The sequence below is a fragment of the Setaria viridis genome, chromosome 2, assembly GCF_005286985.2.
Source record: "Setaria viridis chromosome 2, Setaria_viridis_v4.0, whole genome shotgun sequence".
Taxonomy (NCBI): Eukaryota; Viridiplantae; Streptophyta; class Magnoliopsida; order Poales; family Poaceae; genus Setaria; species Setaria viridis.
The window spans coordinates 32,267,793-32,292,969 of NC_048264.2; the positions used below are offsets into that span (position 1 = coordinate 32,267,793).

Here is a 25,177-nt window from a genome sequence, read left to right on the forward strand (position 1 = left end):
GGTCAAGGGGCGGCGGCGGCGGGCGGTCAAGGGGGTGGCGGCGGTGGGAGGTCAAGGGGCGGCGGCGGTGGGAGGTTAAGGGGCGGCTGCGGGCGGTCAAGGGGCGGCGGCGGGCGACGCGGGCCCGGCACCAGGAGACGGCCGGCGGCGGGCGGTCAAGGGGCGGCGGATGGCGGGGGGCGCTGGGGCTGGCGGCGGCGGGCGGTCAAGCTGGCGGCGGCCGTCGAGGGCTCCAGGGGAGGCGGCGGCCGTCGGGGGCGATGGGGGCGGCGGCGCGAGGCCCGGCGGCCAGGGGCGGCGGCGGGCGACGCGGGCTCGGCACCAGGAGACGGCCGGCGGCGGGCGGTCAAGGGGGCGGCAGACGGCGAGGGGCGCTGGGGCCGGCGGCGGCGGGCGGTCAAGCTGGCGGCGGCCGTCGAGGGCTCCAGGGGAGGCGGCGGCCGTCGGGGACGATGGGGGCGGCGGCGCGAGGCCCAGCGGCCAGGGGCGGTGGCGCGAGGCCCGGCGGCCAGGGGCGGTGGCGCGGCCCGCCGGCGACCAGGGGAGGCGGACGGCCGGCCGGCGGCAAGGGGAGGAAGGCCGGCGGCCAGGGGAGGCGAGATGCGCTGTGCAGGTGAACAGAGGAGAGGGAGCGAAAAATTAGATGAAAGGGTACATCATAACCAGTGGCAGGTGGGTAATTTTTTACCCCAAAAGCACTTGAAAGCAGGAGGGAAGGTGCTTTTGATTTAGAGCAAAAGTAGCTTTTGGGCAAAAGCACGTAGAGCTTTTAGGCCCTTTGGTTGGCTTTTGGCTTTTGCAAAAGCAAAAGCAGGTTGGAAAGCCCAACCAAAGGGAGCCTAAGTACCTCCTCCTCGGACATGGCAGCCCTCTTCCTCTTGTTCCTAGCACAACATCGAGGGGCCTTTGAACCCTCACTAGAGATAGCAGCCTTGGTGACCGTCTTTTGGTCACCTGCTACTCAATCAAAGTGAGGTCAACCAGCTGCTGCTTGTCCACCTTCTTCTCTGTTGTCTCCCCAAACCTAGAAAACACACCTAGCGCCTCTCCAGAACCTATGGCCTAGCGGCTTGTTGCCATGCCCCCTCCAAAGATGATCTCCATCTGCGTGTAGTGCTCAATGGGCTTGTTCAGCAACTTAGTGTCCTTGGGATGATCCTGCAAAACAAAATACCAACAACAACAAGCTGAGTTAGTACTTACCAAAGGGAAATGAAAGCGGTTAATGAAAAATAAACGGAAACCATAATGAACCACTCACCTTGTAGTGTCCCAGGTAGTGCTCCTGCTCAAGAGTGATACTACAAGTGTCACCATCCCAAAGAGCACCACTGAGGTCCTTGAGCTTGCACACCCTACCCTACCTCTGGCGCCACTTACGCAGGTGGTTGTACACTTGAGTAGCGGTGACATGTTCCTCAGTCCATTTTCGCAGTACCTAGGCCACCTTGTTCACATGCACCTCCTTGAAGCACTTCTCAGGCCTCACACCAGTGCCAATGAGCTCACACATGTGACACAGCACAAACCCAGAGGTGGTAGTGGTCCACCTCATAGGAGGGTGAGGCAGACCACCACCAGCTCCACCACCCTGTCCCTGACCACCACCACCACCAACACCACCCCCCAGTCCCGCAGGACCACCACCACCACCCCCCCAGAACCGGAGCAACAGTACCAGCAGCAGCACCCACACCAGCCACACCACCACCACCACCACTAGGCAGACCCAGGCCCGAGGCAACAGGAACAACACCCTGACCAGCACTAGCAAACCCAGCAACAGCAGAACCAAAGAACACGTCCTTCTCAGCCATTGGCCTAAATAACCAATAGCATAGATTGCACCACAAACCATTAAGTACCAGACATATCATTGGTTAGGTCATTGCAGCTCTTGTGTCCCTAGAGCAATAGCAGATTAACAGGCAATAGGGAAAACATCAAAGTAACCAGAAGGTGATGAAAACAAAATAGCAACAGCAAATGTGCATAAGCAAACAGAATTTAAACAACAGCATATGCAGGGAGAAAGCAAATTAAATTAAGTACAGTTGAGGTCTCAACAAGTTCCAGCCAGCATCACATCACTACCATGCCATGGTTTCTTACAGTTCCACTAAAGTGCATAAGACACTACACCCAAGAAGACCTCTTGTTCTGCCACATAGCTAAAGTCCACTCATCCCTCTTAGCACCATATGCCCTAGCTTCTAGTGACATGGCTGCATGAGTGGGTGCAGGCTGTGTTTGTGAGGGTGGTGGGGAGAAATCCTCCCCTGGGACAACTTCATCTACCCCAAACCCTAAGATCCAGTTATGCAGAATACAACATGAAATGACAACCTTAACTTGAGAGGGGTTTGGATGGTATGGCTTATTGTCTAGCATTTGAAACCTACCCTTAAGAGCCCCAAATGCCCTCTCAACTGTTGTGCGGAGGGATGAGTGCCTTAGGTTGAATAGTTCCTTGGCATTACTAGGGGTTCTCCTACCCTCGAACTCGGACATGTGGTACCTAACAGCCCGATATGGAGGAAAGAATCCAGGCCGCAAAGCATAGCCAGCATCAGCAAGATAGAATTTCCCTACACATGAATGGAATTACGGTACATGACCTACCTAGTGGAAGAAAACAAAATAACTTGTGCCTATAACAAGCTGGGTGGACAATGTACCTTGTGGCACCCTCAGCCCTTCATCCCACTCTAACGCATCAGCTAGAATCAGCGCATCATGAGCTGATCCTTCCCACCCAGCAAGGACATAGGTGAACCTCATGTCGAAATCAACAACAGCTAGCACATTCTGTGTTATGCTGCTCTTACAGCCTCTAAAAGCAGTCTACATCTTAAATGGCACTCTAGCAAGAATGTGGGTGCCATCAATAGCTCCAATGCAGTCCTAGGAGAATTAACATTCATGCATCAGTGTACCATGTATTGTGTAAATAAAAGTGCAGCAACAACGTACAATACAAACTACCCAAGTATCTTGAAGTATGGGTTCCATCTCTGGCTCCCAAGGATTTTAGGATGGGTGGCACCATCAGGGGCTCTGACCATCTCACCCCTCAGCTCCCCAACTGCATAAAGCACATGTGCAAAGTACCTACTGATAGTCTCTATGAATCTCCTAAAGGTGTGATGGATCACCCTAAATCTCTAGTTGTATCCCACAATGTGGAGGAACATAGCAACCTGTTCCTCAACAGTAGTGTGTATGCTGTCCTCTAGGAGGTGTCTCTCCCTAAACAGGTTAACAAACTGAAAGAAAGGAGCTTTATGCATCCTTAGCATGCTTACAGACTCAACCTCTGTGCAGTTATATATCTTATCTAGGTTTGCCTGCCTCTCAGCATCGACCATTGCCCAAGGAACCCAAACAGAGTTGTCTTCCTCATCTGAATCAGACATGTCCCTCCTAAGCCTAGCGTACAGAAATGCAATGCATACAACAACAAGAGCAGCAGCTTGAGAAGCCATCCTAGCACGGTAGTCATGCAACTCCATCTACATTATGGCTTGGTAATAAAGAAATTTTAGAACTTGAGTACTGAAATGGAACTGAAGACATCCTAAGGTGTGGTAGTATACAACAACATGACAAGAGAGGGGTCATTGCCTTGGCTGCTACCAAAGTAGCCTCTCAGAGGCTCCTCCTCAACACATCATCGACCAAAAACACCCAACAAATAAGTCAACAGGTCGAACAGGTATCACTGCCTTGGCTGCTACCAAAGTAGCCTCCCAGAGGCTCCTCCTCAACACATCATCGACCAAAAACACCCAACAAACAAGTCAATAGGTCGAACAGGTATCACTGCTTTGGCTGCTACCAAAGTAGCCTCCCAGAGGCTCCTCCTGAACACATCATCCTCCAAAACCAGCCAGCATACAAGGAAACAGGTCCAACATGTATCATTGCCCCGGCAGCTACAAAAAGTAGCCTCCTAGAGGCTCCTCCTCAACATCATCGAACAAAGAAAACCCCACAACAGCATCATTGCCGCTGCTGCTACCCAAGGTATCCTCCCAGAGGCTCATTGTTTCACGAAACAACCATATTAGCCCCGGGCAGGCTCCTCGTCGGCAACATAGACTGACATTAGAGACAGGTTCATGGCAACAAGTCCACATCCACACGGTACACATGAATGGTAAATAACCTCATGAATCAGCTGTAAACAACAAGCCAAGGCATAGAAGCCAGGATAATGCATCAAATAGACATGCAAATCCGGTGAGGATACCCCACTAACCGCACAAAGAAACCATAATATCAGATCCACTCCGCGGGAACCCTAACTTGATGGATTCTACCTAGCAAATCATAAAATATCGAACAATAATACGAAGACTCCATCGTAGGAGATCCTACCCCTATTGCAAACAAGATAAAAAGGCACCCTAACTACAAGAGGATAGTAGATCCAGGCCTAACCCGAGGGATTCCATCCAACAAATCACAAAAGATCAAACAACAATACGAAGAATCCATTGTAGGAGGCCCTACCCTGTCACAAACAAGACGAAAAGCCACCCTAACTGCAAGAGGATAGTAGATCCAGGCCTAACCCAAGGGATTCCATCCAACAAATCGTAAAAGATTGAACAACAATACAAAGACTCCATCATAAGAGACCCTACCGCATCGCAAACAAAATGAACCTCCACCCAAACTGCAAGAGGATAGTGGATCCGGGCCATACCTCCGCAAAGATGAAGATGACCGTCATGGGGAAGATGAGGAAGTAGCGCGTGCCGGTGGACGAGCCGAGGGATGCCTGGAATAGCAAGTAGATGACGCAGATCTGCTCGGTGGAGAGGAAAAAGCAGGTCACGCCGGGAACCAAGATATTGCTCAACTTGCCAAGAACAAAGAGGTAGCAGATTTACTCGGTGACGAAGACAAAGCACGGATCCAGTGTTCGTTGCTGACGGAGACCCAACGCTAGCCGGTGAAGAAGTACCCATGGCCGCCGGTGTAGGCAACCACGGACGCCTCCGGATCAGGGGCCCCACCACCAGCCGCGCCGTCGCCTTCGTCCTAAAGTCACCAGGATGAGAGGAGAGGAGTAGAGGAGTCGAGTGCGAAAGGGAAACAGGAGAGAGGAGTGGAGGAGTCGGTGAAGGCGGCGCGTTTGCGGGGGAGAAGCGCGACGTGCCGGGGAGGCCACCGCTATATACCGGCGGTGGTAACCCTAGCCGGCCCAAATAATGGCACCAGGTCGCGTCCGTCTCTTACGCTTCCCTCCGCATGCGTGAAAACGTGCTCGCGTGGGCCCGCACCATGTGAAACGACCAGCTTTTGTGTTCCACGCGGTGCAGGCTGGCAGGCTGTTTTTGCACCACACGGGCTTGGCTCGGGAGGCCGACCAGGCTAGCAAACACAGCTGGTTGCACAAGCTGGGCCTGGCCCAACCTCCGTGCGGACTGCCATACGCGCCCCTCCTTTCCTAGGATTTCCCTAGGAGCTTGCTGCCTTCTTTTTGTCTGCCGCCATGGATTTGAATTTTTGAGTTGGTGGTGACAACGTCGTCCGAAAAAGGCCACTTTAATTAATGGTGATCAGGTCATTATGATGCGAATGTACTTGGAGAATAATACATTCTTTTTTATTAAACCAAAATATATTTGTATCGAGGATTTGGTAACTTTGGGTCGACATGTACGCTCTGTTGTCAAGCAACCGCAACAAGCAACGTTAGGATGTGTCGAGATTAGTGTGGTGGTGTGCTGTGGTTTTCTTTTCTGTTGTGATGTTTGTGTTGCTTATCACTGAATGTGGTGGTTCTTGTAATTCTGCACTTTGGATCTCTCCTTAAGTTACGTTGATGTAATTCTCTTCTTCTTAATGAAAAAAATGCTCATCACGTCTTAAAAAAATATGTGTCGAGACTTAGCGCAAGGCACTTGTACGTTCAGGCCTGCACCCTCTTTTCGCGATAAGTGTCTAGTCTATTAAAAAAAGCATGGCATTTGAATTTTTTATTTGGTTTGAAAATAGTTATTATAATTTCTTAATACTTTTCTAACTTACGCGTCACCCAACAAATTCGAACTTAAACTCAATTGATACATGGACAAGCCAAACAGAAAAAGAAACAAATATCTTGAGAGGGGGTTATATTGGACCAACTTAAATAGTTTGGATGCTCGAGTCGAGCATGAACTTTTGTTAAAGGGATAAGCAGACGAGGTGGGTTGTTTAGGGCAGTAAAATAAAATGATCTTCTTATAGATATGCGCAAATTGAAGGGATTCCACCAACCTGCAAAGAAGTTCCTAATTCTACCATGTTTTGGAGCTTCCAGCAGCTTTTGCTTCTCCAAGAACCTCCAAAAGCCAAAAGCTCCCTCCAACGGGGTTAGTTACTCCAAAAAGCAAAAGTTGGAAAAGCTCATTTTACACTACCAACCTAAAAGCTCATCTCCTATAGTTTCCCGAGCTTTTGCACCAAATTATTTTTCCATATCTCTTCTAAGTCTCAACCCGTCACCGCCCTCATCCTCATTCGTCGTCCCGCGCTTGTCGCCTCTCTCACCTTAGCGCCATCGTCCCATCAAGGGCCATCGTTGCCCTCATCCTCCTCGTGCCCCGTCGTCGCCCCTTCCCTCAACGGCCACCGCCCCTTCCCGCGATGCCGCCCCTACCCATCTCCGTCACCACCATCCTCTCCCACCACCACCACCCAAATCTCACATCCTTCGACAGCCGCCGCTGCCCCGACCCCTTCTTGCATTGCACCGTCGTGGTGATGCTACCCCGACCTTCCTTCCTCGATGTCCTCTACCGCCGCGACCTCTCCTCCCCTCAATGTCGGTTGCCGCCCTGACCTCCCCTTTCCTCAACGATCACTACCGCTCCGACCTCCCATCCCCTCCTCGTTGTTCCGACCTCCCTTTCCCCTATTGCTGTGACCAAAAGCTTTGGCTTTGCCAAACAGGCATCCTTCGCTTCTCCAGCAAACGCTTCCTGAGTCAGCCAATAGAACTTTTCCTAGAAGCAGTTTTTGGAAAACCTGAAACTCCAACCTCTATCATAGGAAATGTCCCCATTCTTCTTCGTATCTCAACAACTCTACATTCACCATCTTCAAATAAAACTAAGTCAATTATGCAATCAACAAGAACGATTTTAGACGAGAATCTGGAATTCACAGTTATGTTCGCCTGACGATATAGGCCCAGGATTTTAGCGCAAAAAGGATTTCAAAGGCCTAAGTGACCGACCGGTGACTGGTGGTCGTCAGCCCATATGCCATCCCCGGTCCCCTCCGCGTCCATCCGCCACGCCGCCGCCAGCCCCGGAGCCGCTCGAGTCCCGACCCCAACGCGGACACCGTCAATCGGTTCTCCAGCCATCCAGCGCCACCGCAGTGAGGCTCTCCAGCAGGCAGGAGCGCCCGAGCACCAGCCGCTTCGCGCCGCCCCTTCTCCGAGCAGCTACGCAGCGCCGCCAGTCGCTAGTCGCTACGCACCCTAAGAGGAGCCATCTCCTCTCCTCGCCACCGGTCTGGGCCACGGGGGAGCCACGCTGCGTAGCCTCCTTCGCCTCTTGGGGCCGCCTGAAGAGCCGAAGAGGAATCGTTAACAACGCCCTACGCCTGCACATCTTGGCGAGGACCCGAGGCCAAATCGCCGCCTACCTTCTCAGCGTCTGCACTCCATTGGTGCACCGGTGTAGATCTAGCTGGTAAGCCCACGCCTCTTTCCCAGTTCACAGTTCTCTGTTAAGACAAAAGCTACTTTTGAATTCCAATTGAGAATATGAAGCCTGGAACCGGCCCTGATAGGTAGTACCGTAGTAGTTGCATCATAGTTGTAGTTTCTTTAAGTTCATAAATGATCCTTCAATTTGTTGTACAATGTTATTGACACTGCAAATAACCGAAGATAAAACAAAATTATTCTGGTGTGCATCTGAAGTTTTGAGGAACATAAACGTCAGCTATGATGCATTTACAAACATGTAAATTAGTGTATTGTGTTTTTGTAAAGTGCTTGATTCATCATTTATGCAAGTTTGAACATATTTGTTGAATTTAAAATATTATGAGATATTTTAATATAATTTTTTATCGTGCTTCTAGCTAATTTACACTCATCTACCGAATTGCTTGACAAATCTTATACTTATATACTGAATTGCGTATTACTGTATTAGACTGTTGGTTAGGCCTGCCTTGAGTGAAATGCTGGGTCCACCATTTTTCCACATAGTTGAATGTCAGATGGTTCATTCTGCCCTCCTGATAGGTTTTAAGATAGCAATGTTAAAATTCGAATTTTGTGAAAGAATCCTTCAGTGTTTTTTTCACTTGTGCTATTGATGATTTATGCGTAAGCTTGAGTAATTGTGTCATCATGTTTGGGGTGGCTGGGCTGCATATCAAGTGGATTTGGGAGTTAATAGTGATTCACGCTGTTCGCTATGTATCTAAGAGATTTGAAATGTATTGCTGATTTAGATTGTTTGCTGTTCCTAAACCAAAATTGGAGTTACATGCCACTTTGTAGCACCAATCTCAGCAGAAATGGACCAAATATAAATCGATGGTGCTTTCAGAGTAAATTGTTGGTTCAAAGTTCAAACCAACACCCGTTTCCCTGATAAATAGATTTTTCCTTAAATTTCAAAATTTGTAGACACAAAATAATATGCATTGGTTTATGTTTGACTCGTGGTATTTTTGCTACAAAGAAGTGCTTTGGCATATATTACATTCATGATTTGTAGAGTAATTACTGTTTTTTTGCCCCCTGCATACAGTGGTCAAGCTTCCACTATGGTTCTAGGTTCCATCCAAAAAACCTTGTACGAGGTTTTATCTGTGAGTGAAGATGCTACATATGGCGAAATCCGTGCAGCGTACAAGTCTGCTGCTCTTAACACACATCCTGACAAAGGACATACGACTCTTGAATCATCTGTGCCTTCCAGTGAGCTACAAGAATTTTTGAGCATGCAGAGAGCATGGGAAATCCTACGCCATCCTGCATCTAGAGCAGACTACGATAAGCAGCTGCAATCATCCAGGCAGAACATTGAGATCATTGCATCTGAAATTGAAATCGGGGACATGATCGTGGAGAGCACTGCTGATACTGTGGAGTTGCTGTACCCATGCAGGTGTGGCGATTATTTTTCTATCACTTCGTGTGAGCTTGGCGATATGGGGATTTTGGTCAGTGGAGATGGAGAAGTAGAACAGCAGGCGTCTGATTCTTCATCAGCTTCTGTTGTTCTGGGCTGTGGTTCTTGTTCTCTTAAAGTACAGTTGATCATAAATGAAACTTTGTGATACATTTGAACTCTGTTTGTTTGTTGTTCAGCAATGATCTGTTAGATCAAATGACCACATAATTTATTAAGAATATGCCTCTGGTTGTCCTGAAAATAGTGCGCACTGAGGTTATTTGTTCTTCTGGGAAGTATTGTGACTTGTGAAATCCTGGTGGTGGTTGCGATAAATGACGTTTTGACCGTTGTGATCAGCTAACCACCATTGTCAATTCCAGCCGCTGGGAATTCAAAGATGTTCCCGTGGTGGTTACTCGGTACTCCTTTGGTTAATGTTGTTTATGGGCCGATTTAATGGTCGCATCTGTCAGTCATTCACCTAAACAACAGCTACATGAATGCTTGGTGTTCTTGATTGTGATAGTTCCTTGACGGCAAATCCCTGTTAGTTGAGGCCAATTGCTGTATCCAATAGAATGGATGGTTCAGCCGGCTCTGGATCTCCTCAGGCAGTTATAGACTTAGTATAGCTTTGCTGTGACCGTATCTGTACTGCTAAGCAAGGACAGCATCCCATGCACAAGCAGAACGGACTCGTATCTTTGTTAATGCTTGTGGATAACCTTTCAGCATTTGATGCTTGTATAAAATTGTGCCTGCCGTTACCGGCAAGTCATTCGTACGAGACAACGAGGTTACATCCTCCTCGTTTGTTCTACTTCCAATGTTTTTTCCCCTTTTGTTCTTTGCGGATGTATCTACATGGTTCTCTGTCAGGAACGGCTTGCCATCCACGGCAAAGAAGCTGTACAAAATCCTCAAAGAGATCGTGCCTGAACAAACTTCCTAATCTTGTTCAGCCCTTTCCTGCAGCGCAATCATTTCAGTATTCTATTTCGAGCATTTCAGTTCAGAACCAGATACTCGTCGCACGAGATCCTCCTAGCCTCACATCGAGTCGACAAAAGAAATCTTTGCGCATCCTGATCTTTTTCCGATTCCCCATGCCGCGCGCTGCTGAAAGCTACGTCAAACCACTATCAGGAAACGCAGCGCGCGTTTCGCTTTCTTCGTCCTCCCGCCCCGCTCTCGAGAAGGGCCGTCGACGCGTAAGCCTCTACGCTCTCGGTGCTCGATGACTACGACATCGCCGTCGTTGAGAGACGAGAGAGGTTGAGAACCCACGCGTCGGGCCTCGGCGTAGAGTTGGGGGGGGGGGGGGGGGGGGTGGCTGCGGGTGAGCGGTTGGTTTAGCGTTTGCTTCAAGAGAGGCGCGAAAACAACGGCCACGACCAGCGCATCCGATCCCTCCGGCCGCGAGGGCAACGAGCAACCCAGCGGGGGATCGATCGAATAAGCGCGCGTGCGTGCGTGCCCGGCTTGGTCTGATGCCGCCACGGCAACCGCCGGAGCACTTGGCGTTTCCCTGGCCGGCAGGCGCGCGGCTCCCAAGTCTGAGGTGTCGCTCTCCGATCCCTATCGTCAGCCGTCGCTTTGTTGCAGGCGCGCTCGGCAAGCCTGCAACTGTTGCGCATTCATGAGCACGCTGTACGGTTTAGCGTGCTCCTCGGTGCAGTCCTCGATCCGTCCGTCGTCGTGTGGATCACAGGATGGGTGAGTGCTGGCTGGTTGAGTGAGCACATAGTCAAGACGGCGAGTTCATCCGAGCCGCGACGTTTCACCGGTAAAAAGCGTACGTACCGGTCCGGTTTGGTACACATCGGGAGCCGAGAATCGTGTAGGCGTTAGGAGTACTATTACGGAACAAGTATCGATCGTGACTGTTTATACAGAGGTCACGTTTCTTTCATGCTGGACTTGTTCGCACCGAACCATCGGGAAAAAATGTTGCCAAAATTCAATTCGAACGCACCCATGCATCGTTGAATTGTTCCAAATAAGGAGCTGAGACTGAGAGTGCTAGCTTACTGAATGACAAATTGATAGCTAAATGTTCTGACATATGCTGCTGCGGCTGCGACGATCCTTGGCACGAACTACGTGCTACCAACTGGGCACGTACGTATACTTGCAATCCGACGCCGCAATTTCTCGTCCGATGTCCAACTCAAAAAACTACCAGTATTTGTTACTTAGCCTTCAACCCAAAGGATTATGGATTCCACAAACGCCAACACGCTCCCACAGCAAGCTAAGGCCTCTCCTTTTTAAGTTGCCGGGCTCTTGTCATGCACGTCCACATCCCTCCTCCGGGAACCCATTCTCCTCCGATCTCCACACACTCATGGACGGAGCTCCCCCATTTATATCCACCACTCCTCACCGATCGGATCACGAGCGACCCTCGATCGGGGGAGATAGATGAACGCCGCAAACCAAAAACAACTCGATCCGTAGCTGCGCACACTAGTGATCGTCGTTCCCTTCATCCCTTGTGTGTTTGATCAGGGAGCAATAATGCCTTGCTTGGCGCAAGAGTTCCAGCCCAAGCCGCCCGCCGCCAGCCACTACTGCAAGTCCCTGTCGTCGCTCATCCGGGAGACTTACGCGCACTGCCATGTCCCCTGCGTCAGGGTCCCCGCCGGCGCCGCCGGGTGGAGCTCCGGCGAGGACAGCGACGACGACAGCGCCCTCGACGAAGCGCTCGACACCAAGCAGGTAGCGTTTGGGTCGTTCTTGATGATCCGATCCGTTATCGGAGAGAATTGAATTAAGCACACCCTATAAACGTGGCGCGTGCATCACGTTCTTTATTTTGCGCAGGTGGTCCTCACCGAGATGAGGAACCGGCAGATGAAGAAGCGGTCGAGGTGCAGCCTGGACTCGCCGACGCTGCCGCTGTCGAGCGCCGCCTTCGCCTGGTCCTACACACCGCTCGATCCGAGGACCGTCCTCGAGAAGGTGTCGAGCCCCAAGACGTGCGTCGTGGTCGAGGGGCCTGAGGAGAAGGCGAAGGAGAAGGAGAAGGAGGAGGTGGCGGAGGAGGAGGCGGCCGACGACGACGGCGACTACTGCGACGCGGACGACGAGAGCGAGGCCTTCTTCTCGGTGAAGAGCTTCTTCACTCGCAGCACGAGCCGGGCGGCGACCGTGGCGTCGTCGTCGGCTGGAGTGATGGTGATGATGGACCCGCCGCCGCCGATGCTGCGGTCGCCCGAGGCGTGGGAGCGCTTCCGGGACTGCGAGGGGTGGCCGTTCGGGCTGTGCCGCCGGCCCGCCGTCCTCCCGCTGCCGCCGCTGCCCAGCACGCCGGCCGACTCGTGGAAGTGGCGCAAGAGCGTCAGCAGCTTTGCCGCGAGCCCAGCTCGTGCGTATCACGCCCACAAGCTTACCAGTAAATAACCGCATCGCCATTGATTAGCCAAAGAAGTGAAGGACCTCGAGCCGTCCGTGTTAGCAACGCCTGCTGAGACGAGACGACGACGTTTAGAAGATTTCAGCTAGTTTGACTGTGTGCTTGATGAATGCTGTCTTGTTCATCCGGCCTCCTCTAGAATGCGAGAATTTCGTAGGAATTCTACAGGGCAACGAGACATCCGCTCCGACGAAATGTGAGGTTTCCTAAGAAATTCCTACGAAAATGTCGCATGTTTGAGGAGGCCTTGATCTTTGTGACGATTTCCAGGTGTACGAGTTCAGAACAATAAACTCAGGTGTACTTTCAGGTCTTGCAAGTCTGACTGCTCTGTAGTTTAATTTTGGTCTCTGATCAGAGCCGTCACTTACTAGACTTCATCTAAAGTTCCAAGAAATGGCATTTCTTGTTCCAATTCACTTTCTTACTCCTTGTTTTCTCCCTTAAAAAAGTTCATAAAGTTCTTTGTTCCATTCGGATGGGGGTAAAGACAGCTCTGCACTCCGACAAGTAAAAAGCAGATGGAACAAAGCGCGGAGCAGGATCGCACGGTTGGTCACCTTTAATCGACGACTTGCCAACTGATATGACCAAAAGGAAAAGGGATTTCTAATCGCTAGAGCGTTGGGTTGGAGGGGGCCAAGCACTCCACTACCACTGCTGCACTAGACTCTACAGCTCCGGTTCTGAATTCTGTCCAAATTGAGAGGCCAGAGTTCAGAAACGCAGCAGATAATTCATGATGGGGAGGCAACAGTCTGCTGCCTCATCTTCTCACTGTTTCAGTCTAAGGATAGTGGGGAGACTGATCAGTGCCGCAGCTTTGATGCGGGGAGATGCTGCAGCTGCAATAAAAGAAGTAAACAGCGTTAGAAAACGTTAGAAAACGGGTCCAATGGTTTGATTCATGTATATCTTAAATTGGACCCGTTTTCTAACGCTGCAATAAAAGAAGTAAACATGAATCCAGCTTAATCTCGTAAACCAAATCGACTTAACCCAATGCACACAAACCATTATGAAATCAACACGGCCTTCCTCTGACTAACAATATTTTGCCAATGTTTGTTCTAAAAATGATATATATATATACACACACACATACACACACTCTCCTCATTACGAATCTGGTACATCATTTTAACTTTTTTTTTTAAAGGAATCTTCACGTCTTGGGAGGCCTAACATCAATTTAGGGGGTGTTTGGATACACTCTACTAAAGTTTAGTACCTATCACATCGGATGTTTGGATACTAATTAGGAGTATTAAACATAAGCTAATTACAAAACTAATTGCACAGATGGAGTCTAATTCGCGAGACGAATCTATTAAGCCTAATTAGTCCATGATTTGACAATGTGGTGCTACAGTAACCATTTGCTAATGATAGGTTAATTAGGTTTAATAGATTCCTCTCGCGAATTAGCACTGCAATTAGTTTTATAATTAGCTCATGTTTAGTCCTCCTAATTAGCATCCGAACATTCGACGTGATACTGCTAAAGTTTAGCACCTGGTATTAAAATACCCCTTATCTCGTCAAAACCAAAGGGAGCGTTCTGCACTTCTCCAGCAGCTACACCGCTGTTTCTACCCTGCAGCCGCTACAGCACCTATACAGCCGCAATATACTAGCACCAAATCAAAAACCGAATTGCTCTTTGCTCCTCATGTCACTCATTACTCTTTGCTGTCCCTATCAAGAGCAAAAGTACCGAATAATTTTATACTAGTCACATCAATTCGTAAGCCTGCTTATTTCTACTCCGTTCTTAAAATTAACCGCACTCTGCTGGGAGTTCACCGGATGCAACGAATAGGATAAGCAGTTGGCGATGCTGCAGCGATGGGCTGCGCTGTGCAGCTGCAGCCCAAACAGTTGCAATAAGCTGAAGTGAACAGGCATCTGACGCTAGAGAACTACTACCTTCATTTCAAAATGCATGTTGTTTTGACTTTTTAGATACATAGATATAATTTTATGTTTAAGTGCCAAAACAATATACAATTTGGGACGGATGAAATATTTATGATCAGATGTCATGAGAAATTCAGAATCAACACTGTGGATTCCAAAATGCCTAGATGCTCAACATTCTGATCTGATTGATTGTCGCATTCGGCTGTTCCCGTCTAACGTGACAGCCATTGATGGGCCCAGTACGCCTCAGCACATACTAAGGCTGTCCGCACTCGTCGTACTCTATTTCCATACTCTACAAGGAATATTCTATCCTAGTCATCGAGATTCTATCCTTTATACCAATTTCTTCCGCACCCGTGTTACTCTATATCTCATACTCTATACCAACTACCATATATTTGTTAGAAACCAGACTCAAGGAAGGGATCCGGCGAGAGGTGGACGAAGGAGAGGAGGACGACGAGTTTAACTAATAGGATTTGTTCATTACATAGTTGCCGCTCCTCGGCGTCACGTCGGATCTTAACAGAGAGTCCGGTTCGCTCACGCAACAGCTCGCACACGCAACAGCGCTACGCACGCACACACGCATCTTAGTTGCGCCTGTTCCATTCCGGGCTTGAGACGAGGACACTGGGAATCCTAGGCCGAGCAGAACGACGAGGCCCAACTGCGGCTTCTTCACCTTTGCTTGTTGTTGTATCAGGCACAGAAGGATGACGCTGCACAGAGGTCCTGACATTCCCCCCCTTAAAGAACCTGCTTGTCCCCAAGCAGGAACAGCTAGGAATTGTTGGCGGAGAGCCTCAAGATCTTCCCAAGTTGCTAAAGTCGAAGGCAAGCGAGACCATTTGATAAGAACTTGTTGTACAGTTGAAGACCCATGGGACAGCAGTCGTTTGGAGAGCACCTGTTCAGGAACTTGCCATTCGTCGGAGAGGGAAGGTATGTTAGCAGTTACCTGACCCAACACAGGAGGAGCCTTTTTTCAACTGAGAAACATAGAAGACAGGATGAATGGATGAGCCCTCCTGTAAAGCCAATTTATATGCAACAGGACCTAGCTTGGCCACAATCTTGAAAGGACCAAAGAATTTGAAAGAGAGCTTCTGATTAGCTCGGGGAGCCAAGGAGGATTGTACATATGGTTGGAGCTTCAGAAATACCATGTCGCCAACAGAGAAAGAACGTTCCTGCCGGAGTTTATCGGCTTAATATTTCATCCGTTGTTGGGCCTAGAGCAGGTGTTGATGCAGAAGAGCAGACATCACTTTCTTATTAGCAACCTAAGAGGACACACCACTGTGTTTGCTATTGGAAGAGGGACAGATGCCTAAGGTTTTAGGTGTATAACCATATAAAGCTTCAAATGCAGAACAACCAATTGCTGAATGACAGGAGGTGTTGTACCAGAATTCTACGTGACTCAGCCAATCCATCCACTTAGAAGGGCAGGCATGAACATAACACCTGAGAAATGTCTCCAGACACTGATTAACACGCTCTGTCTGACCGTCTATCTGTGGATGATAGCCTGTGCTCTATTAAGAGAAACCTTGGCAGGTCTGAAAAGTTCTCTCTAGAACTGGCTAGTAAAGACTTTGTCCTTGTTAGACACGATGGAATCTGGCAAGCCATGCAACTTGTAGATGTTATCAATGAAAGCTTGAGCAACAATAGCAGCAGTAAAAGGATGAGCAAGGGGAATGAAGTGGCCATATTTGGTAAACCTGTCCACCACAACCATAATGCAGTTTTTGTGCTTGGACATGGGGAGACCTTCTACAAAGTCCATAGTGATAGTTTGCCAGGCAGAGGATGGAAGGACCAAGGGCTGAAGGAGGCCACCATACTTAGATCTATCTAGTTTAACCTGCAAGCATGTTTGGCACTGAGACACAAATTCCTTAGTAAATGTTTTCATACCTTTCCAAGCAAACAGTTGTTTGAGGTGTCTATAAGTGACTTGGAAGCCAGAGTGACCACCAGCAGGAGCAGCATGAAGAGCTATGAGAATTTGTAACTAAAGAGAAGGGTCATTGCCAATCCATATTCTGCCTTTGAACCTGAGTAGTCCATCTTGGAGAGAGAAATGTTTCACTGAATCCTTGCAGACAGCCAATTTGGTTAAGATATCATTGGTGTAAGGGTCAGAAGGGTATCCAGCAGTAATGGAAGTGATCCAAGTGGCCTCACAAGTGGAGATAGCATAAACAGTATGATCACCATGAGGTCTCCTTGAAAGGGCATCAGCCACTCTATAAGAGATACCTTGCTTGTAGATAATTTTATACTGTAGACCCAACAACTTAGAGAAAACTTTTTGCTGCCAAGGAGTGTTTAATCTCTGATCAGAGAGATGAATCAGACTCTTTTCATTAGTGTAAATGTGGAATTCAGAATGTTGTAAGTAAGATCTCCATTGCTCAACTGCTAGTAGAATAGCTAATACTCTTTTTCATAAGTTGACAACCCAGATGTTTTGGGGCCTAGAGGTTTACTGATAAATGCAAGAGGGTGACCATTTTGCATTAGCACTGCTCCAACACCATAAGCACAAGCATCTGTCTCCATACAAAAAGGTTTAGAGAAGTCTGGAGCTGCCAAAATTGGTGCTGAGCAGAGAGCTATTTTGAGAGCAACAAAAGTAGCTTGATGATCAGAGGTCCAAACAAAGATGGAATGTTTTTTGAGCAAATCTGTAAGAGGTTTGGCTAAGATGGCAAAATGCTTGACAAACTTCCTATAATAGCCAGCAAGGCCTAAGAAGCTGCAAAGCTCTTTTGTATTTGTTGGTGGTGGCCAAGTTGTAATAGAGGAAATCTTACTATTGTCTGTTGAAATACCTTCAGCACTGACAATGTGTCTTAAGTATGAAATTTACCTTTGAGCAAAGGAACATTTTGACAGCTTAACTTGCCACTTGTCTTGAGCTAACAACTGAAGGACAGCTCAAAGATGGATGATATGGTCCTCAAAAGTCTTGCTGTAAACCAATATATCATCAAAGAAAACCAAGACACATTTCCTAAGGAGAGGTTTGAGAGTGAAATTCAGGGCACCTTGGAAAGATGCAGGAGCACCACACAATCCAAAAGACATAACCAAAAATTCAAAGTGACCAAAGTGGGTTTTAAATGCAGTTTTAAAATCCTCTCCAGCTTTCATGCGTATTTGATGGAACCCAAAATTCAAATCCAAGGATGAGAACCAGCTGGCCCCTACCAATTCATCAACTAATTCATCAAAAACAGGTATTGGAAACTGGCCACGAATTGTAAGAGCATTTAGGTATCTGTAATCCACCCATGGATGCCAAGACCCATCCTTCTTCCTGACAAGGAGCAGTGGAGAAGAAAATGGACTGTTACTTGGTCTAATAATGTGGCAGAACCGCCCAACTTAAACTGGCTTAAGTGCGCCTAATTGCTGTCAGAACAACAATTATCCATAACGCACTTAAAAACAGTGTAAGTCCGGTAGTCCGTCAAGGGTTCTGTTCACAGAACTCCTTGAAAACCTCCACGGTGTGTTCCATAGCCATACATTAGGATCGCTTCCACGATGGGATAGCATCAACAAACATTACATTTTTACATACATAACAGAAGTACGATTTATTACAAACCATAGATTGAAGAAACTTAACAGTGCAAGTTAAACCATTGCTAAGAGTTTAAAATATGAAACAGTCCGGGGTAAGTAATTAAACATGTAAGTCTATTCTAGGGTATCATAAGACTCATAAGGTACCCTAGTTCTTCGGTGCTACCTCCTCGGTGGGTCCCTGCTGGGTTTCTGAAAACAACAACAAAGGATCCCCTGAGTATGAAGTACTCAGCAAGTCTGACCCGTCTAACCAATATAAATATTTTTGACACCCTGTATGATAGCTTTATGGTGTACTGGCTGACTCACATTTTTGCAGAAAGAGCTTATTATAAGTGAAACCTTAGTTTTATCTTTTATTTCAGATTGAGTTTGTTACCTGATCAGTCTAGATGATGAAAAATATTTTAGCAACCAGATGGAACTAAGTCATTCAACATATTTATTCGAAAGCAACGGTTCTCTTCTCTTTGTTACACTACAATGCTTAAGCAATGATCAAGTGTATTCATATCCGAGAATTGCGGTGATCCGGACCGATTTACATCCTGCAGGAGATACCCGACCACCAGCCATGTACAACTGTTGGGGTTGCACATAACGACCTTTCGAAAATATGACTACTTGAACCCAGGGCCGCACCCCCACATGGAACCCCACGTCTGGTGATCTCCACTGCGAGTTTCAGGCTACGCCCTGCCCTTCCACTGCATGCCAAGCACGGGTACGAAATATTTCCGATCAGAGAGCCAACCAACCTACTGGGCTTGCTGGTTCCCATATAGCAGTAAGCAACCAGGTAATATCACTTGATCACGGGTTAAAACAACGATCAGTCCTTAATCAAATTAATCGAGTAGACGAAACTACGGAACTCAAGACTCCTTTCTTGATTCCATCTAACCTTCCATCCACTATCTTTCAAAACAGGTCATTTCTCTGATAAACATATGTATGACAATGTTACCTTAGGTTGCTGAGTACCATAGGTACTCAAGAATGGTAGAGGTAGTACGACTATGCTTTGCTAAGCTTGGGACACTTACTAATTATTGAACAAGTGGCAAAGATGTCCTTAATAACAAGGTTGGATTGTGCATAAAAGTAAGGTTTCAATCAATTCCTAGACTTAATGCATTCATAGAAAAATAACCAATAGTTGGACACATGAAATAATAACTCCAAAAGAGAGAGGCATAGATGCACCGGGGCTTGCCTTGATCTGTAAAAATGTTAGTGTTGCCCGATGGTCCGGCTTCACAAGGGATCAACTCAATGATTTCCTCAAACTCCGGAGGTTCTTCAGAGATTTCCAGAAATTCCGTTTCTGGAGCTTCAGTATCTACGACAAAGCGTATGCATGAGTCAGAGATGCAACTTTTTAAGCATAAGACTCTACAACTTCTTTCATGATAAAGTTGCAAGCCCACAATGACTTAGACAACTTAACTTCATGATAAAGTTGCAAGCCAACAAAACTCTACCCATAACATCTAACTCACGATTTAAACTCCCTTATTTAAACCCATTTTAGACTTTCCTTTTTATTTTTGAAAAACATTTGAAATAATTTCTAATGTAAAAGAAAATGCAAAACTATAGATTAACATTTGTTTGGAATTAATCAAAACATTATTCAGAATTTTATTTATTTTATATAGCTTAATAATTTATTTAAACATTTTAAGGAAAGGCATTAAATGAATACTTAAATCTTTATCTTTTAAAAGTAAGCCTTTTCTTCATATTCTCTAACCTTAAACTCCTAATTACTATAGATTATGGTTAATTTGTAATTAGAAAAGCATTAGTTCATGTTTTATGTATTTTGGAATTATTAAGTATTTACTTAATACCTTTAATTAAAGGCACTAAATAAATACCCAAAATGTTTATATAAAAAAATAAGTTTTAAAAATTTTAATAAGTAAAGGAGATAAAAATAAACCTGTTAAAATTTATTTCATTATTTTTGGGTACCTATACAATTTACAATGAATTAAATGGTTTGGCTGTTACTTAAATCTATTTTTAAAACCGGAAAACTAAACCTTATCGAAAAACCCCCTGGACTACCTTTTTTTTCCTACCGCCCCCCCTACCCTATCCTCACTTGCGCGTGGGCCAGCCGGCCAAACCTCCCCTGCCCGACGCCAAAACAGGGCGCCGGGGCGGGCAAGGCTGGCAGCTCGCCAGCGGCTCGCCGGCGGCAGCCGTGCCGGCAACAGGGCCGGGCCGGGGAGCACCCCTAGGCCCCGGCGCACCTGCGGGTGGCGCTAGCCCACCTGGAGGCGGCCTGAGCTGGGCCCTCCACGGGCGGCGGCGGCCATGGCCGGAGGCCGGCCGGCTTCTAGGTCCGGCGGCGGCGCAAGCGGCTGGCGGAGGCGTTCTACGGCGTCTACGCGACCTAAGGAGCCTCTAAACCTGAGCACAAGAGTAGAGAAGGGGCGGCGCGGAGGGCTCACTGGAGGAGCAGGGGTAGCGGTCGAGCGGATAGGAACGGCGGCGATTCGGGCTCGCCGGCGGGGAGCTGGGAAAACGGAGTGGCGTGGGGCTTGGAGGAAGAGCTGACGGGGCTTTGGGTGGAAGGAATTGCGGTGAGGAGCGGCAGTGTGGTGGAATCGGCCGGTGGTGGTGGTGCTCGCTTGAGCTGGTGCTTGCGCGGCAAAAGAACAGCGGCCGGTGAAATGATAAGCGCGGGAGCGGTATATATTCAAGCGTTCACCGTGTGCATGGAGGCCACCTCGATGGCTCACGAGCGTGCGTGGCGCGGACAGGGTTGTCGCGCTGGCCGGTGGGCGGAGGTGCCGGCGGCGGCACGGCTCTGTTCCCGCTCTGCTTGTTTCCCCCTCTTCCTTCTTCTTCTTCGCTCCGACATTCAGACCTCCATATCGCCCAATTTCAAATCCCAAGGTCCAAATGTTCCTTAAGCAAACTTGTAGAGTAGTCCAAGTACTCCATTTGATAGATTGGCCTCCAACCGAAATGAGCACCCTAAGACCGAGATTTTGAAGCTCAAAGTTTCTGCCAGAACCTTTTGTTAACTGAACTTCCATGATTCAATTTCGACAGTCATAATGTGTGGTCATTTACCCTTCTTTGGACTCAATTTCAGTAGCCCAAACTTATTCCATATAGTCCAACCACTAACCATTCGTGCTCTACAACTAACAAGGATTCCATTTTGCACATAAACACCTATACCTCTCACACTACATTTCTCTTAATCTTGCCCCAAACATAGTCACTTGCTGCTGTTTTCAGACTTAGGAAAAGTGCAGTTCAATAGTTAGGCCGAAATGGTCAGAGTGCTGACTTTGAGCCTTAATTTGAATTTGATTCCTTCACTATTCCTGAGCAAAAACACCCTACTAAACATGTCCAAGGATCATATTTCACTGCTGTTCAGTTGCCTTTGTCCACTTACTTGAAAAATTGGGCAGAATTCAATTTCCAAAGTGGATACTCATCATGTTTTTCTGAATTTTCCTATTTTCGGATGATGAATAGTACTTACTTGATTTTGATTTTCAATTGCATTTCTTGAGGATTTTGGGACTTGATTTATTGTCCAATTTCATTCCCTTAAGTTCTAAACTTCCTCAAGCCTCAACTTCATATTTTTGGTAAATTTTTCTGAATTTAAATCTCCAAATTGAAATTTTGGCTAAATTCGGCTCAAATTTGACTTTGACTCAAGTTACCTTCCTTTAATCCAAACTTCACCATTAGCTTCTTAAGGTCATACTTAGGTTGTCATTAATACTGGATGTTACAAATAATTCCTTTGTCAAGCATGTCTTGTATCTGTTTCTCAATCTCATCCTTTAAGGCAGAAGGGTATATGTAAGGTTTGATGAAAATGGGCTTGGCATCAAGAATAAGGGGAATAGAATGGTCACAATATCTCTGAGGGGGAAGCCCATCAATTAGAGCAAACACAGCTTGGAACTCTAATAAAAGAGCCTGAATTTCTAGAGGAAAGTCTGAAGGCTGAGACTAAATAGGCTGACCAATGTCCAATTGAGCAGCAATGGAACAAACTTGGACCATCAGAGTATCAGCATGAGAAGGACAAAAGCCATGGAGTATAGCAATAGACCCTTTGTATGGGATAGAAATCCATTTTTGTTTCCAATGCACTTTCATAGGGTTGTGTTGCTCGAGCCAATCCATACCTAAGATTAGGTCATAATGATCCAAGGGAATTATCTTAATATTAGAGGTGAAGCTAAAATCCTGTATCAACCATAGAGTGGATGGCATGTATGAAGTACAGTGTAAAATTGCACCATTTGCCACCTGAACTCTGATGGGTGTGGGCAAACACTGAACGCCCTGCAAGTGAGATGCCAAGGCTACACTGAGAAAAGTGTGAGAACTTCTTGAATCCACTAAAATGGAGAGCTGACGGGCTTGAATAGATCCTCCTAGTTTCATGGTTTTAGGGCCTTCAGTACCAGCCAAGGCATCTTGAGAGAGAGCCAGATAGAGTTGTTCGTGGTGTTCAGACCCCAAAACACTATGAGTATCCACCCCGGAAGCAGCCTCTTCAGGAGGCAAGAGATCGAATAATTCTTGTACTACATTTAGATGAACAGTGGCTGAACATTTGTGGCCCGATTGCCATTTTTCTGCACATCTATCACAAAGACCGTGAGCTCGACGATAGGCGCACAGAGATGCAAATTTGTCCAGTTGAGACTTGGAATGATCCCGGGAACTAGCAACATCAGAAATCCAAGGTTGTGCAGGAACGCCTTTGTCCTGACGAGGAGGTGTAGGTAGGGGAAGTGGCCCGCGATGAGTTTGGGGGCGAGACTGAAAGCCTAAATCAAAACGCCGATGATCCCTGCGCCTAGCTGGATCGGCCACCTCTTCCTGCAACAATGCCAAAGTGCAGGCAGTATCCAAGGAATGGGGGCGTTGAACAAGAACAATTGCACGAATATCATCACGCAATCCATCAATGAACCATGTGACATAATATAAAGGATCAGTGCAATGGTCGTAAACTATCAATTGGTCTATCAATTCAGTGAACCTAGCGACATAATCAGCTACGAAACCAATTTGTTTATATGAAACAATTGCCAAATTAAGAACTCCTGATTACGACCAAACCGATCTATAAGCATCACGCAAAATTCAGGCCAGGACACCCTCTTCAACTGTTTGTCAACTGACAAAGCCCAACGAGCTGCAGGACTTGAGACCTCAAATTGCATGACGGCAACCTTGACCCAAATGGATGGATTGACTCTGAACATTTCAAAATAATCCTCACATCTAGATAACCAAAGATTGGGATTCTCTCCCTCGAACACCGGGAAATGAAGCTTAGGCAATTTACCCAGGTCGACACAATCCTGAGATGAGCTATCATGCGAATTGCCAAAGCATCGAGAATAGGAACGTTAAAAGGGAGGAGGAGGATACATGGACGCACCCTTGACCGGGATAGGGGATTGGGTGAACACCGTCCCAAAACCCTCATCCTGGTGAGAAGATTCAACGCGGTGTCCGTGACGGCCGTCAGCGCTGGGATCCGGAGTAGATGGGCGCTTGGACGCCGACTTGGGGTTGGGGAAGAGACCGTGGTCCAGGGCTGCTTGGTTGCGGACAGCGCGGTCCCAGTGGCGAGAGAGCTTGCTGATCTCCAGCTTGACATCGTTGACAGTGGCGTCGATCGTGGGGCGCCAATCCTTGAATGCCTTGGCGGACGGCTCCAGTTTGACGATGCGGTCACCGTGAAGACGCTCAGCTTCCTGGAAATGCTGCTCCCACTTGAGGTCGCTCTTGAAGAAGCGCTTGTGGATCTCATCGGCGAAGAATTTCTGGATCTCACCGAGCAGGATCTTGGTGTTTGGGTCCATGATGCCCGCACGTTTCTGGAGATGGGTGAAGTGGTGGTGGGGAGGGAGGGGCTCCAGGTTCGCATCTCTAATACCAGAATGTTAGAAACCGGACTCAGGGAAGGGATCCGGCGAGAGGTGGAGAAGGAGAGGAGGACGATGAGTTTAACTAATAGGATTTTTTTCATTATAGAGTTGCCGCTCCTCGGCGTCGCGCCGGATCTTAACAAAGAGTCCAGTTCGCTCACGCAATAGCGCTAAGCACTCACACGCATCTTAGTTGGGCCTGTTCCATTCCGAGCCTGAGACGAGGACGCTGGGAATCTTGGGCCAAGCAGAACGACGAGGCCCAGCTACGCTTCTTCAACTTTGCTTGTTGTTGTATCACGCACAGAAGGATGACGCTGCACAGAGATCCTGACAATATTTTATTCCTCTCCCTCCCTCTCTCCCTCTACCCAGCCTCTCCCTCCCTCTCTCCCTCTACCCAGCCATTCCCCTTCCCCTCCCGCCGTCCCCCAGGCCTTCTCCCCGCCGGCCCCCTCATCCTTCTTCCCGTCGGCCCCCTTGTTCTCCTCCCTGCTGGCCCCTTCCTCCTCCTTCCCGCCGGCTCCTTCCTCCTCCTTCCCGCAGCCCCTTCCTCCTCCTCCCTGCCGGCCCCCTCCTCCTCCTCAATGGCGGCGGCGGCAGCCCAGCACTGGCAGCGGTCCAGCGGCAGTGACGGATCCGAGTGGAGGCGCGAGGGGGGGTCGTTGGTGCTGGCGGAGTTGGGAGGCGGGTAGCGGGCGTCCTGGGCATTCGCTAGGAGTAGCGGACCGTCGGCTGTCCGCTTGGGTAGTGGACGCCTCCCAGTACCGCAGTGCGGGATTTTTTTCGCTACCGCGGTATTGAAGGATCGTTTATAGGGTGCCGGGGTAGACAGCCTGAGTTGGCAGGATGCTTTTCACGGTGAAAAGAGAAAAGAAAACATAAAGGGGACATCAGCACCCTTCATCCAAACCGTCCAACCTGCCATCTCATCAACACCTCACCCGTTCGATTACCCTTTCCCTCGCCAACCACCGGGGCCCACTACACGCTACCGGCGCCACTTCATCCTTCTCCCCCCTGCAAGCTTGTCTCGTCTCTACTCCCAACTCCTTCGCTGTCTTTCGATCGCATCGAGCCCTTCGACCTCCATTTCAAGCTCGTCCTCAGCCACCTGGCACGCCTCGGCTCACGACTCC

General features: G+C 48.2%; 2 protein-coding genes across 2 annotated transcripts; both read left to right on the top strand.

Annotated features, from left to right (window-relative positions):
- Positions 1 to 7,561: 7,561 nt before the first annotated feature.
- Positions 7,562 to 9,402, top strand: LOC117844275 (uncharacterized). The gene is made up of 2 exons (XM_034725019.2): positions 7,562 to 7,697; positions 8,775 to 9,402. The coding sequence occupies exon 2, from the start codon at positions 8,791 to 8,793 to the stop codon at positions 9,304 to 9,306; it is 516 nt and encodes a 171-aa protein (XP_034580910.2). The 5' UTR covers positions 7,562 to 7,697; positions 8,775 to 8,790; the 3' UTR covers positions 9,307 to 9,402.
- Positions 9,403 to 11,374: 1,972 nt separating this feature from the next.
- On the top strand, positions 11,375 to 12,875 carry LOC117845583 (uncharacterized). The gene is made up of 2 exons (XM_034726648.2): positions 11,375 to 11,864; positions 11,970 to 12,875. The coding sequence occupies exons 1-2, from the start codon at positions 11,664 to 11,666 to the stop codon at positions 12,546 to 12,548; spliced, it is 780 nt and encodes a 259-aa protein (XP_034582539.1). The 5' UTR covers positions 11,375 to 11,663; the 3' UTR covers positions 12,549 to 12,875.
- Positions 12,876 to 25,177: the final 12,302 nt, after the last annotated feature.

Bases quoted from the DNA above. Each gene is read 5' to 3' on its own strand.
- LOC117844275 (XM_034725019.2), top strand. From the start codon at position 8,791: ATGGTTCTAGGTTCCATCCAAAAAACCTTGTACGAGGTTTTATCTGTG.
- LOC117845583 (XM_034726648.2), top strand. From the start codon at position 11,664: ATGCCTTGCTTGGCGCAAGAGTTCCAGCCCAAGCCGCCCGCCGCCAGC. The intron at 11,865-11,969 runs GTAGCGTTTGGG...TATTTTGCGCAG, and splicing joins AAGCGCTCGACACCAAGCAG to GTGGTCCTCACCGAGATGAG.